Raw genomic sequence first — 15,606 nt, 5'->3', positions numbered from 1 at the left:
AAGTTCAATAAAACTTTAGGCCTTTCTAAAACCCACATACTGTACAGACATGGTTTTCTCTCTTCTTTTTCTCTGCCTTGGTATTGCTTCCAATCCTCAGTTCCACTGTTTTTGGAAATCAAAAGATGTGTTGATAAACTCAACCATTGGGAAGGAACCATTGGGATGGAGCTCAAGAAGCCTCATCAACTGAGAAGGGATTGCCCGTCGTGTGGCAGCAGTGCAACTGCAGCAGTCTATAGATACATACTTTTTTTTTTCTTTTAGGGATCTCTGCAGCCTCGACCTCCTGGACTCAAGCAGTCCTCCTGTCTCAGCCTCTCGTGTAGCTGGGATTGCAAATGCATGCCACCATACCCCAATAATTTTGGTATATTTTTGTAGAGACAGGTTTGACTATGTTGCCCGGGCTGGTCTCGAACTCTTGGGCTCAAGTGATCCTTTCACCTCGGCCTCCCAAAGTGCTGAAATTACAAGCATGAGCCACTGTGCCTGGCCTGGATACAAACATTCAATGGCTCTAATTCTTTACCCCATCTCACCTTGTAAAAGTTTTAAGAACAGAATATGTGCTTGTCACAAGACAATAATCCATGAAGATATAAATAGAGCAACTCTATGTAAAGAAAGAGAGCAACTTTACTCCTTTCAAAGAATTCTACTGCTTCTCCTGGGGTGAACTGTTCCCTCCGCCTTCACTATCCCTACAACCTTTGGGGATCAGATTTGTCCCCCAGAGTATTGCTGAGACGATCTGTACTCAGATCGTCCTGGGGTGAACTGCCAGGTCTGAGGTGAACTAAAATGTCATTTGCCTATATAAATAAATTCCAGAGGTCTGACAATTTCTCATGAATAATTCAGTGACATCATCTGGGTTCCTGGGATAGTTCAAAGATACTGAACCAATAGACAAAATTTTCTTTCTCCTTTTACATAACAAATAATGGCAGCAAATTGAAGTTTGATAATAGATCTATTCTAATGACAAAAATGAGAATACACAAAGGGAAGGCTTTTCTTTCTCTTTCCTTGAAAAATCTAAGAAGATGAAGAAAGTTTATATCATTATTAGAACGCAAAGTTGTCGTAGACAATTTGTAATTGTGCCTACCATCTATTTTCCCTTTCCCTGTTAACAGCACCTTGATTTTCCTTTGAGGACTCTCTCTTCACCTATCCTTATTTATGGAGTCTGGGTGGACTTGACTTCACTGTCTAGTTCCAGGGGTAGTCTTATGGCCTAGTTTTAGTCTATAAGAATATTGCACCTGTCTGGCCATGAGGGTTGGTTCAGAAGTGGACACGTGATCCAGGCTGAGTCAATCAGCGCTATTGAGCATTGTGCTGAATATCAGCTTCAGGATGTTTCCTGATCTACACAGAGACTATCTCCTCCTACAGAGTTGTTATGTTGGAGCTGCAGATGGCTGTTTTTCTACCTCAGGTAGCCCGTTGAGAATGGTGCCTGCAGAGAGAATAGCAAAGCTGAGAGATGAAAAAAGAGACTCCTAATGGGCTGCCTGCAGGAGCTGGATCCAGCTTTGCCTGAAGCCAGGATGTGATTATGGACTTCTTTTAAATAAGCCAACAAAATTTCCGCTAAGAATCAGGTCAGTTTGATTTAGGTCACCGTTCTTTGGAATATAAGAGCTATTGCCTAAGCTAGAATTGTTCATCAATGTACTTAGTTTTTATCAGATGCTTTTAAGGAGCAGACAAGGAAAATACATAGAAATCTCCACTTTGGTATTGGACCATTGATGGCATTCATCCTCTTCTCTCCTGGTGTTTACCAAAAACCTTCTGATGGCTTTTATACTTCTTTGGCTATAGAACATTCCATCTTTAAGCCTTTCCTTAAGATGTTTAGCATGATCTCACCATTGTGTTTTTTCTTTCCTCCAAGTGTGGAATTCATTGGATTTGTCTCTCGTTGTCCAGATCAGCGGTCAAGTATGTTTCTTCAAGTTGGCTTCTAGACCGTCTTCACAATAGGGTGAACAAATCTTTCAGATGTTTATATTTATTCACCCAACCATCTCATTGTTCCAACTATGATCTACTTGAGTCAATCCCCTGTGCCAGAGAGATATAGCACAATTTTTGTTTGTTTGTTTTTGTTTTTTTTTGAGACGGAGTCTCGCTCTGTCACCAGGCTGGAGTGCAGTGGCATGATCTTGGCTTGCTGCGACTTCCGCCTCCTGGGTTCAAGTGATTCTTCTGCCTCAGCCTCCCAAGTAACTAGGACTACAGGTGTGCACCACCACACCCAGCTAATTTTTGTATTTTTAGTACAGACTGGGTTTCACCATGTTGGCCAGGCTGGTCTCAATCTTTTGACCTCATGATCTGCCCGCCTTGGCCTCCCAAAGTGCTGGGGTTACAGGCTTAAGCCACCATGCCTGGCAAGCACCATGTTTTTAATGACAATGGCAACAGGTATATCGTGCTAGTTTAAGATGCTTTAACTCCCACTTTTTTTTCTATATATAAACAAATGTACTCCCTTCCCAACCATGTGTCTACAAACCTCTTTTATAAATAAACTTTCTTCTAATTTAGCCAAAGAATTTTTTTTTTTTTATAAAGGTTGGGTGGTTGACAAACCTGACAAAAACAAGAAATGGGGAAAGGATTCCCTATTTAATAAATGGTGCTGGGAAAATTGGCTAGCCATAAGTAGAAAGCTGAAACTGGATCCTTTCCTTACTCCTTATATGAAAATTAATTCAAGATGGATTAGAGACTTAAATATTAGACCTAAAACCATAAAAACCCTAGAAGAAAACCTAGGTAATACCATTCAGGACATAGGCATGGGCAAGCACTTCATGTCTAAAACACCAAAAGCAATGGCAACAAAAGCCAAAATTGACAAATGGGATCTAATTAAACTAAAGAGCCTCTGCACAGTGAAAGAAACTACCATCAGAGTGAACAGGCAACCTACAGAATGGGAGAAAATTTTTGCAATCTACTCATCTGACAAAGGGCTAATATCCAGAACCTACAAAGAACTCAAACAAATTTACAAGAAAAAAACAAACAACCCCAACAAAAAGTGGGCAAAGGATATGAACACACACTTCTCAAAAGAAGACATTCATACAGCCAACAGACACATGAAAAAATGCTCATCATCACTCACCATCAGAGAAATGCAAATCAAAACCACAATGAGATATCATCTCACACCAGTTAGAATGGCAATCATTAAAAAATCAGGAAACAACAGGTGCTGGAGAGGATGTGGAGAAATAGGAACACTTTTACACTGTTGGTGGGACTGTAAACTAGTTCAACCACTGTGGAAAACAGTGTGGCGATTCCTCAAGGATCTAGAACTAGAAATACCATTTGACCCAGCCATCCCATTACTGGGGATATACCCAAAGGATTATAAATCATGCTGCTATAAAGACACATGCACACGTATGTTTATTGCGGCACTATTCACAATAGCAGAGACTTGGAATCAACCCAAATGTCCATCAGTGACAGACTGGATTAAGAAAATGTGGCACATATACACCATGGACTACTATGCAGCCATAAAAAAAGGATGAGTTTGTGTCCTTTGTAGGGACACGGATGCAGCTGGAAACCATCATTCTCAGCAAACTATCGCAAGAACAGAAAACCAAATACCACATGTTCTCACTCATAGGTGGGAACTGAACAATGAGAACACTTGAACACAGGAAGGGGAACATCACACACCGGGTCCTACTGTGGGGAGGGGGGAGGAGGGAGGGATAGCATTAGGAGATATACTTAATGTAAATGATGAGTTAATGGGTGCAGCACACCAACATGGTTTATGTATACATATGTAACAAACCTGCACATTGTGCACATGTACCCTAGAACTTAAAGTATAAAAAAAAAAAGAAAAGGTTGGGTGGGGGGATAATGATACTGCTATTCAGCTCTTGAAAAAGACAACAATAAAGGCACTAATATTTTTAGAAAACTTCAGAGGCATCTCATTGCTAGAATTATTTACAGGATATTCATGCTGCTATTAAATAAGCAGAGCAGCTTTATCCGCTAAGAAAAAAGCAGCCCGTTGTCAGAAGACTATCTTAAGTTTTATAAAAAATAAAATACCAGCAGATAACAGGTATTATGTTTTCTTCTGGCAAATATTAACACTTCACAGCTAGTATATCTTGCTTACTTAATTGGGCCTATAAAAACTCACCAGACTGTTTCACTTGCAGCCACTGAAATTTTTTCAACTTGTTCTTTACAGCTTTTCAGAGTAAGATGGGAAAACAGTTACAAAACAGAGCAGTTGAAAAGATTTTAAGGTCTCAAGTTCATATTTACAAACCTTACAGTCTGTGTGTATTCATTTATTTTAAAACAAAGTGAATACGTCAGGAGATCTTTTGGAAAAGGGAAAAAAAATCCAACAAATTTGAGAATAAAAGAAGAAAGTATGTCAGCTGAGACAATTCCCAAAATGTCCCTATAGTTTTCCCAGCACTCTGTCTCCAACTATGCACCTCCAATAGAATTAACTACTCTCTCTTAGTACATATAGAAGCTAATACTTCTCTATACTATAGCATTTATCACATAAATTATTGTTCTATTTTGTTTGGGCTTAGATCTATTCCTGGCTAGATCCAGAGTTTCTCCAAGGTAGAAGTAATGTCATATTCTTATTACCAGCACCTGGTCTACACTAAGATTTAGCAAATATTTGTTAAAATGTAATAGGAGTCAGGGGAGAGGAGAGACAGGAGGAGAGAGGGGAGAGGGGAGGGGAAAGGGGAGAGGGGAGGAGAGAGGGGAGAGGGGAGGGGATAAGGGAGAAGGAAGAGGGGAGAGAAGACAGGTATGAAAGCAAGTGAGAACCCAAGGGAGGAGTAAGAGAAATCTTAGACTCCAGGCCACTGGGCAGGTGCAATACTGGTAGAGAACTACATACAATTTGGTCTGCGAAGATCTAGAAAGCCCAGGGCCAGCCAAAGAAAAAGTATTAGTCATATATATTTACATATATATTTAAAAATATTCATAGACCCTAATAAACTTTCAACGGATTATTCTCATTATTTTGGCCTTGAAGACTTTTGTGAGCATACTTTCATTCTTGCTGGCCTATTTTTAAATGAGTTTACAAGTAGTTGTTAGGTAACTTATCTTTGTAATTTCCTTCTCGATAGTTCAGAAGTTCCCCAGTACAGAATGACTCCAGAAAACACTCAGCAGGCCTCTCAACCAGAGGCTCTGGACTTGGGGAAGTTCTAAGTTCATAACAATATTTCTGATGATGCTGGTCCACACAGTGGTTTTGTTAGAGAAGTTGGACTGCTTTAGTGTTTCCTCAAGGGATTGAAGTCAATGTCCTATTTTTAGAATTGTGGATCAGAATCCTTGATGACAACCTGACGCATCCCTTGGTCTCTCCTGGCCCCAGTTCTTCCCCTTCGTGTGACTGTGGTCTGATTTTAGCAAGTGCCCTGGTGGTGATGCTGAAGACCTGCCTTTCTAGGAACCACAATCTCATAAAAGCTGCTTTGTTGGGTCTGGCCGCCTGACAGGAATGAAATGTTAACTTTCTAAACTTGCTTTCCTAGATCTCTCCAAAAGTGGCAAGACAACAGTATAATTTCTCAGGCCTACGCTGAACAAAAGACACTAGTGTTTTTCCTTGGCGTGGGGAGAGGAGAGGAAAGGATGCTGAGATTCTAATCCCTGGCTTGGAGTATCTCAGGCAGTAACAAAGAACACTCATCTTTTATGGCAGTGCATTTCCCAAGCATCCCTTTGGGAAGCCTCAGACCCCAATTGTCTGGGAAACATAAAATCAGTCACTTTTGGCAGAGCTCAACACACCGGAGCATGGGAAACACAAATTAAACTAGAGATACTTCTTTACTCACTAGATGGTCTGGTTACACGTTTACTTGGCGTAAAAATAGAATCACTAAAAAAGGGAGCGCCCAAGGGTACAGTTATCTAGCTCAGGTTTGGTGAGGGTCAGAGGAAACTTCAAGTCTCATGAAAGTTAAGCACCTTCATCCTTTCAGCTTGATGTAAGGAAATCATATAAAATAAGGTCAAAACAACCAGGACTACTTTGTCTAAAATTATTTGTCTTATTTTGCTCATAGGAATTCACAGTGGTTTTGAGATAGAGCACTTTTCAATGCACTGGACATGGTGTTCTGTTTTGGGTACAGTGGAAATGACTTTCCTTTATTTTACTGCTTGTTTGGCTTATCGAGGGAGCTGAGCCTTACCTAACAAGTAGCTCACGTCTCTTGTCAGAGGCAGTAAATCGATCTTGATCAAGTTTGAAACTGAATTGTTATCTAATCTGTTATTCTGTGGAAATCTTTCTCTTCTGCTACAGAGAAGCTAACAGACAAGTTTTCCCATCACTCTGGGTGTCACTCTGTTTAATCCTAACATCTGTAATACAACCAATAAATAGCTGTTTGTTCTGATCCATAGTCTCTCAGACTGCCTCTCTCCCAAGAGGCTGAAGCCACTTGGCTTGAGATCGCCCATCTGCACTGTGCACTTCTGATTAGTGTTTTGAAACTCCATTATACACGTGCAATCTTCTGGGCTGAGGAGTTTCGGTTGCTCTGCCCAACAGTGGTGGATCCTGACACTGATTTTCACATCCTAGTGTAGAGATGCACGCATGACAGGCCCCCCACACAGATATAAGAACTAGAGGGAATCAGCTCAGTCGTCAGTCTCTATTCTCCCCACCCTGACCTTATGAGCATAAACATGAGTGTGAAACTCAGGAAAGGAAACCTGCCTTCATAGGTTTGCCTTTCCAAGGAGCCGGTGTCTTTCATGGGCACCAGGGATAACAGAGTCCCCTACCTGGTTCTCAGAGCAGCACTATAAGGTGTAGTACAAGGCAGAAAGCATTAGAGGGTGAGTGAGAACTGAACCCCAGCAAGGACACTGCTATTACCATGTTCAGCTCTGCTCTGATAATAATGCCAGTAACAAGAACTAACAATTACTGAGCCCAGCTCTATGTCAGGCACTGTTCTATGTATCTGACGAGCACATTTCATGCAATTCTAAGCACCCTCTTCCTGGGCATTTTTGCGGATGCTCAAGAGTTAAGTGCATTGTGTAGGCACAGACTTGCTTCTTAAAAATAACAAGAGAGGGAATCGTGCCACCCTGAAAAAACCCAGTGAGTTTTTCTTCAGTGGTCACTATATTCTTTTCTGTTCCCCGAATGTCAAAGGATTTAGCAAAAAGAATCCTCTAATACAAAAACTGCCCTTATTGCAAAACAAATCCATCCTAGCATGCCGGTAAGATCAGCAGAATGTGAAGTCCTCAGATCCAATAAACAAACAACTGACATGTCTGACAATAACCCTTTTGAAATTTACTTCTAATCACCATCTTCCAAAGGAGAGATGGCTTGTGTTGCAAGAATCAAAGCTCAGTAGATGGTGACCAAGATCCCTTGTCCTCTTTAAAGTAGCTAACTTATGCCTCCCCCAAATCAGTTGGCATATAACAGGAAGTATGACAGCAATCAGAATGAACTACTGCACATTCACGGGGTTTGATTTCCATAAACAGTTTCTGAGGGAGAATACGCCTGTGGTTTGGGTAATGTTCCTATCTATGAAGCCCAAGAAACCTAAATATAATCGATATGTACAGAACAGTCTTGACCGTGTTCTTCTGCTCTAAACATTCTTAGAAAAGATGAATTCAGTGATTGAAATCATGCATGAGCTTACCCAGAGAAGGTCATAATCAGACGGCCTTGCTCTTCCTTCGCTGTCTTCATATAAAGGGAAACCTTCCCTCCGAGCCTGATAATACTCTTTCCGCAACTTCTGGATACGGTCAGTGCTTCCACCTGTGGGACGGCCACTACAGGATACAGAGAAATAATCAGAGTCACACAGTGTACATCATCCTTGAAGTCACTTTTGGATCTTCTTGTTAAAGGAGTTGACATCCAAATTTGGAAGATTCAATAATGTAATTCAAATATGCCAGGAAAATGGTGAAATCAGTTATAAATGTGAACAAAAAGTGGTCTTTACATGCCTACCTTTAGTTCCAAGGGTCAAATGTCTGACTTGGGATTAACAAATGCCTTTTGAATGAGAAGGTAAGATAGAGTCCTGACCTTTTAGAGGAATTAAAAGACTCACCGCTTTTTTCTTACAATCACACACACAGAGTTTTGTCACATGTTAATGTGGATATCTCATTTTCTCAGCAAGTGTTGCTGATTTGGGATAAAGCTCCAGTTGTTTGACCTGAAGGCTGGATATGAGACAGGGTCGGCATATGCCAGCATTCATTTCCCTGAGGCTCATGAATTGTGGGAGTCGGGGGTGGGGATGGGATACATGTCAATATCTGGGTACAGTTAGGGTATGTGTAAAAAAGGTAATAGTAAACAAACAAACAACAAACAGTAAAAAAGTGTTTTTTAAAAAAAGGTGGGGGAAGTTGGTGTAGAGTAGAATGTGCTTATCCAAGGTTCTTCTCTCTGTACTTTAGCCAGTACTTCCTCTTAGGAATTATAGCTTTTCCAGTAACTCATCTGCCCAACCCCAAACTGCTCGGCTAGCAGTTCCCTTGGAGCTTAGATTAGGTTATTGTGGTTATTTTAGTGGAACCAATATCACATGATATTATACAGGGCCAGGGAGCAAAAGAATGACAGGCAGATCTGAACAATCATTCCACTTATTTGGTTCATTTGAGGCATAACTGAGTGCCCCACTGCACCAGACCTCACATTAAAATCTGGGAACGGAAAAAGGAACACTTCACAGTCCTTACCTGCAAAAACAAATAGTCTGGGAGGTAGGGGACAGAGAGGGATACAGAAGACTATAGTCCATTAGGACTGGTGCTCTTACAGAGATTTGCACTGGGGTCATGGGAATGCAGAGTGCTTAAACTTTGACAAGGTGAGAGCGGGGCCATTGAAGAAAATCACAGAAGGCTCCATGGAGGAGGTGACACTTCAGCTGAGCCTTGAAGGACACAAAGGTGCTCAACAGCTAGACAAGTGAGATGAGGATACTCCAGGTAGAGGGGAGGCAGTGAGTGCAAAGTAAAGCGATGAGAAAGCATCTTGCTTTAGAGACATGCAAGTTGATCAGTTTGGATAAGCAGTGGTCCTTAACTTCTTTTGTCTTGCCTTACACACATACCAGGTGTATGGCACATGTTCCCTTTCTGCTCTCATTTACAAAGCAAATTTGAATAAAAGTGAGTTCTGGTGACTTTGGTTTAACTTTTTTTTCTTTTTTTTTTTAGTCAGAGTCTCACTCTGTCACCCAGGCTAGAGTGCAGTGGCTTGATCTCAGCTCACTGCAACCTCTGCCTCCTGGATTCAAGCAATTCTCCTGTCTCAGCATCCAAAATAGCTGGGATTACAGGCACCTGCCACCACGCCCGGCAAACTCTTTGTGTGTGTGTGTATGTGTATTTTTAGTAGAGATGAGGCTTCACCATGTTGGCCAGGCTGGTCTAGTACTCCTGACCTCAAGTGATCTGCTTGACTCGGCCTCCCAAAGTGCTAGGATTACAGGCATGAGCCATCACACCCGGCCATAGCTTAGGGGTATTTTGAATTTACTCTAATAATGACAGAAGCATATCACTTACAAATTTTGGTACTTTAACTCAATTGTAACATCATGACACGTTTCACGGGTATGTGAGAATTGCGACTGTAGCATTTAGGGAATAATACAGGAAAAAATCCAGAAAGTCATGAACTAAGTGCAAAACATGCTGTATCTTCTCCCTTGTGTCAATATTTTAAAGAAATATAGGAGGGTCAAGAAAAAGAGGGACACATGAGGCCTGGAAAGGTAGGTAGAACCCCAGTGTGAAGAGTTTTGCATGTCAAAAAGATCCCTAAATATTACAGTTGGGTTCTAAGTTTAAATGAGATATCCGATAATATGAGGTATCTAAAAGCAACAGAAGGAGGTCATCTATTTAAAAAAAATATTTTAGAACTATGCTTGTAAATTATATTAATAAAAAGTGGTGAGTAAACACCTTTTGCAGGAAGAGTACTGTTCTCAAACTAGATGGTAAGTTAATTGCAAACTGGATGAGGTACTTCTGCCTTGTGGCTGCTCCCTGACAGTTTGCACAGGGTTCTGGGCTTCCTGGGTGCTCTACAGACACTCAGCAGCTGATGCCTTTCGTTCAAAACAGACAAACCCTTGGGAATCACGTACCTTTCTTTTTTTCCAATATGTATGTTAAAACTCTCATAATAGTTCTAATTCTCTTTCTTTACTATACTTAAAAATAGTTTTCTTTGAGCACTTAAAAAATATAGTAAGAACAAATTAAAAGTCTTGATAAGTTTTTCTGAACCATGGGAAGGCAGGAAAAGCAGCACAGTCTATTTTGAACAGCTTCCCTAGCTCTTAAGTAATACGAGATGACCATGGTGTCTGTATCCAATGCACAGGCTTCTGTCGATTACGGAAATTCATGAGCTGCGTTCAAACTCACCAGATGAGTTCAATCAACGTGGTGCAAACATCGCATACATAATCTATTAGTTTACCCCAAAGAAACTGAAGCCTTGAATTCAAGTAGAATGAAGTCATCAGTAATAAAGAAAAAAAAAGAAACTGATAAAGCACTGTTTTTTAAAAACACACTTTTCTTCCATTTGTGGTGGAAAAAAATTTTACTGAAACTGTAAACTATTCTTCCATATGCCTATAAATACATAAATTTAAAAATATGGGTTTGATCAGATTGCTGTTCTCAAATAAGGGAATGGGGCAGGAATACAAAATCAGTTGTTCAGGATTCAGAAAGTCCCCTGTGGCTGACAGGAACACGACTATTTACCCAGAAAAGAAATCTGGCCCAAGAGAAAAAACAGGAAAACAGCGCAGAAAGTCATGGACCATCTAAGTGCAAAATATGCTGTATCTTCTCCCTTGTGTGAATATTTTTTTAAAATATGGAACACTGTGCAAACCTTTTGTGATAACCTGGGACTACGTCTCAATATCATCTCTGCTTTTTTCCTCTCAACCCTCATTCTACTTTTAGAAATGGTATCAGACTTTTCCCAAATACGTATTTCAGGTGGTAAGATTAGGGATAGCAAATGCCAATTTCTGATTTGTAGCTCTTCTCAGCAGATAGTACACATACGCTTACCATCAAATTAATAAAAATAATATATACCACTATTATAACCAAAGCAATTAATTGACTCTATGTTGCACTGAAGATGTAGAAACTTAGCAATTTTTAGAGGGACATACAAACACCTTTGTGAAAGCGGCAATCATCATAATAGTTATAATTTATAGAACACTTATATAGCAAATATATCTATATATACTTTTACTTACTCCACTCTCTGTCCACAGCAGACATCACGAATCAATTACAGCATTCTTTCCCAATGCTGTAATTGGGAAAGAATTCTCAGAATTCTTTTAGCCTAGAACTTCAGAAAGCCACTACTAATCTATAGGAATTGGTACATGAGTTTATTTACAATTCCTGTGTAACAGGTGGTATCAATATCTCAAGACCTCAAAAAATATTGATGGATTTATTATTCTGCTCAATAAAGATGAAGAATATGAAGCTCCTAGCAAACAGACGATTAACAAGTGTTGTCTGACTTCAAAGACTGCTCTTCCACTATGGCTTAGTGTCTTCCAACCTACTTCCCTTCCTTCATCTATGTTTTAGAGACTGGGTCCTCTAGCAAGATACTGAACAAGAATGGAAGTGAAGGCTAGCCTACAGGATTTACTTTCGGAGGATTCCCATTTTCCTTCCCTATTTACATGTCATTTGTTCTATATTCCTTGTTTATGGAATTTAGCAGTACAGATTCTAGAAATAGCTTCAGAAGTGACATCAGATCATGATGTAACTCAAATACTATTGAAACCATGTAAACCTAGTAAAAGTGTCAATAACCTCATCTCCACATTGTTAGTTTAACAATTAGGCTTTCCGTATTATTTATTCACTAAATGAAGTAAAGCCCTGGCCATCCTTACAAAAAGTTTCTATTACAGCTGTATCCCTATATAGGTGATCAATGACAATCTTACACTTTTGATGTGCTGGAATTTTATGTTAAATTAATTCAAGCAGTATAACAACACGATGTATATTGTAATGATTTTAAAAATAAATTATATTGCTTATGCCTTTAAAGGCAGATGTATCATTAAACAGGCCCTTCTTATAACACTTCAGAGCTGGACAGAACTTAAAGTTGTAATGGATTTCAGAAACCATGTCATTTTCTTCATAGCCACCTACAGCAACAAATTCCCACATGTCATAAACATCACACTAAGGCATTTGGAATCTAGCCTTATTCTTCCCAGTTTAAAATGACCTCAACTATAGTACTTTTTAAAATGAGTGTTCATCTGTGCATGCCTTCATCTCCTCCCATGACTGCTGCAGGCTAAAAAAAATTAACATTTATCGAGCTCCTGTGATGTCCTAAAGACAATATTTGTGCTTTATATACCTCATCTCATTTAAGCCTCAGTCAAATCTGTGAAGATGACATTGTTGTTGACATTTTACACACGAGCACACTGAGGCTCAGAGACGTTAAGTAACACAACTGGTGAATGGTGGGCCAGGAGATTTGTGTGACTCCCAACCAGTGCTATTTCTACTATATCATGTTGCCTCGCAAGGAAGGCATTAAAATGCAGCAGGCATTTTGTGGCTGCAGTTCACAGGCATTTCAAGGCAGAGGGAATTTAGCAGAGCACATTTATAGCTGTACCTTTTGATATTCTTTTATTTGCACAGCTCTTTGCAATAAAAATAGAAATAGAAGTAACCAAAGTAATAGAAATACATGCAATGAAGTCCGTATTCATTAAAAAATGATTTTGGAGCCACTGCAGGCTGAGATTTCTGGGCGATTAATATTATATCGCTAACAGGCTTATGTAGAGAGCTGGTATAAAACTGAATGGGGTGCAAAAGAGAATCAACATATGACAAAGATCCTACATGAAAGACGCACTCTGGATCAGGACCAGGACTGAGAGGCAGACAGAACTGCTGGGGAAGTTCACCACTCAATGAGAAGGAGGTGGTCACTACCACCAAACCCTGGCCGCTGTGGGACTTGTGAATTATCTGTGATTACACATGTATAAGTGGGCATCTACATAAATACATGCATCCTAACCAGGACTCAGTTGTATATAGCTGATTTCAAACAGCTATTTTTGTTTTCATACAGCCTCAAGATGTAGCTCTTCATTTTGAAGGAGAGGTGTTGGCCTTTGGTGAGCACCGCCCTTATTTGTGGGTACCAGCCTGGTGTCCAGATCTGATGACGCAGTTAAGAAATGGTCTTTATAAGGTCGGGTGAGGTGCCTTATGCCTGTAATCACAGCACTTGGGAGGCTGAGGTGGGCGGATCACCTGAGGTCAGGAGTTCAAGGCTAGCCTGGTCAACATGGCGAAAACCCATCTCTACTAAAAATACAAAAAAAATTAGCTGGTTTGGTGGCATGCATCTGTAATTTCAGTTAGTAGGAAGGCTGAGGCAGGAGAATCACTTGAACTCAGGAGGTGGAGGTTGCTGTGAGCTGAGATCATGCCACTGCACTCCAGCCTGGGCAACAGAGCAAGACTCTATCTCCAAAAAAAAAAAAAAAAAAAAAAAAAAGAAAAAAAAAAAGAAAAGAAATGGCTTTTATAGCCTGGAACTTTAACAGAAGTATTCCTATCTGGAGGTGATAATCCCTACGAATTCTCTGAATAAAACCCTTTAAATTGGATGTATGCGTGTCAACAACAGTCAAGTGGGATAGAGAGAGTTTTTGAGTTTAGTGTTTGATAGATTCTTTAATTTTTTTATGAAGTTACTGTAAAACGTTATTTTGATGCTTCCTTTAAGATTGTTAATTATATAAATATGGTGTTAATTTTTGTATACTTACAAAAGGGTGGAATTTCAATGGTTTTCTCAAAAAGGGTTTAAAGACATGGAATAAAGAAAAACACCTTGGTGCCCTTTAAGAACGCCAAGATACTATTATTTTCCTGACTTCTTCCCCGGGGGGAGGGTTGTTTGTTTTTGTCTTTTGGCATGTAAGAGGCTAAAAATCATCCTAGCTTTATTTTTAAACTTAAAATTTAACAGTACCATAGTTCTGTCTTAGAAAACAGGGCAGTTTTTTTTTTCCCCCATAGTGGGAACCGAGCTTCTAAAACACCTGAGATTCTATGGCATTCGCACTCTCAATAACATAACTATCATAAAATCTAATGGGCTATATGCACTCTTATTTTGCTAATTTTCCTCAAATCCCAAGAAAAGATTCTGGAAGAGAATATTCAGCTGAAGACAGATAGTCATGGACACAAGTATTATTTATTTTCAGTTGGCGATAAAGATTTCTGTCAAATAAAATTTTGAGAGACTCTCATACATGCACTTAGGATTCTTAATTGAAGAGCATTTAAGATTTAAAGAAACTATACCCCCAATACCACTTACACTCATACTCTCCAGATTTAACATCCCATAATGAAAATACATTTATATAGTATGCCCATATATACTAATTTAATAATAAATAATTGTTTTTTAATTCCATAGCATTCTTCAAATGATATTTTAGTTTAGAGCAGCTATGAAAATTATCCAGTGTAAATATCCAGGTAAAGTTATGATTGTGTAAATCCTCTATTTTTCCCACTGTTCCCATTTCTTATAAAGAATCTCTATTTTTTCAAAAGTGCATTGACAAATAGGATTTTTCACTGTCTAGTCTGGTGAAATTTTAGGACTGATAGCTGACTATCCATGGACAACTTTGGGGATACTTCTTTCTAATTTATCGCCAAATTTACTGTCACTATTAAAGAAGGTAGCCCCCATTTCAAATTATTTTTGCCAAAAATTCCCCCCCAAATAATAAGAATATGTCTTTGCTTATATGGACATTTAATTTCCACCAGATTTAAGTTATCTTGTTGATGAAAACAATTACTCTAAATTAAGGGCTCTTGTTTACTATAATTGCCTATAATATTCTATATTAAGAATAATGAATTTAGAGAAAGGGTGAATAATATTAAACAGACAACACAAACTTTCCAAATGTAAAATCTGCTTTTATTTCTAAGGGCTTCTTTTGTCAATTATCTCTGACATTATACCTCTTCTTAGTAGGTGAGGAAACAATGCTTCAGCATCTTAAGAGAGTATTTAATGTCACTTAAAACGGTAGCAGAATCTGATGAAAAACTATGCTCTACACTAACATAAAACTTTGAAATGTGTGTCTGTGCATGAATTCTCAAGGGTTCAACAAAATTACTCCTTATGTCAGGATCCTGTGGGCAATCTGAGAAACTGGTCCAGAGAGGTTAACATGCAAGTTAGGGTCATAAGGTAGAAGAAAACCTGAAAATCACAATAATACATCAGCTCAGACTATAATCCTGAACTGCGGTCCTCCCCGCAGCCATCCTGATGCTGCCTGTGGCATTCTGACCTGGATGCAACAATCTGACAACCTGGCTTGGCTTACCTAGGCTCCTGACCTCACCATGGCAACCTGAGGC

The 15,606-nt window shown here is 39.4% G+C and overlaps 1 protein-coding gene across 5 annotated transcripts in view; it reads right to left on the bottom strand.

The window, feature by feature from the left end:
• The window catches only part of PARD3B (par-3 family cell polarity regulator beta), a 1,095,296-nt gene that overhangs the window by 116,825 nt on the left and 962,865 nt on the right, over nt 1–15,606 (bottom strand). For all 5 annotated transcript variants that reach the window (XR_001484068.4, XM_005574020.5, XM_005574021.5 and 2 more), the window contains one exon: nt 7,752–7,887. Coding sequence is in view for 4 of the 5 variants with exons in the window: in XM_005574020.5 (XP_005574077.3) it covers nt 7,752–7,887 (136 nt within the window). In the remaining variant the exon portion in view is untranslated. The remainder of the gene's footprint in view (nt 1–7,751; nt 7,888–15,606) is intronic.

This window comes from Macaca fascicularis, chromosome 12, assembly GCF_037993035.2.
Source record: "Macaca fascicularis isolate 582-1 chromosome 12, T2T-MFA8v1.1".
Classification (NCBI taxonomy): domain Eukaryota; kingdom Metazoa; phylum Chordata; class Mammalia; order Primates; family Cercopithecidae; genus Macaca; species Macaca fascicularis.
The sequence above is the reverse complement of the archived record's forward strand: the minus strand, read 5'-3'. Positions and strand labels throughout refer to the sequence as shown.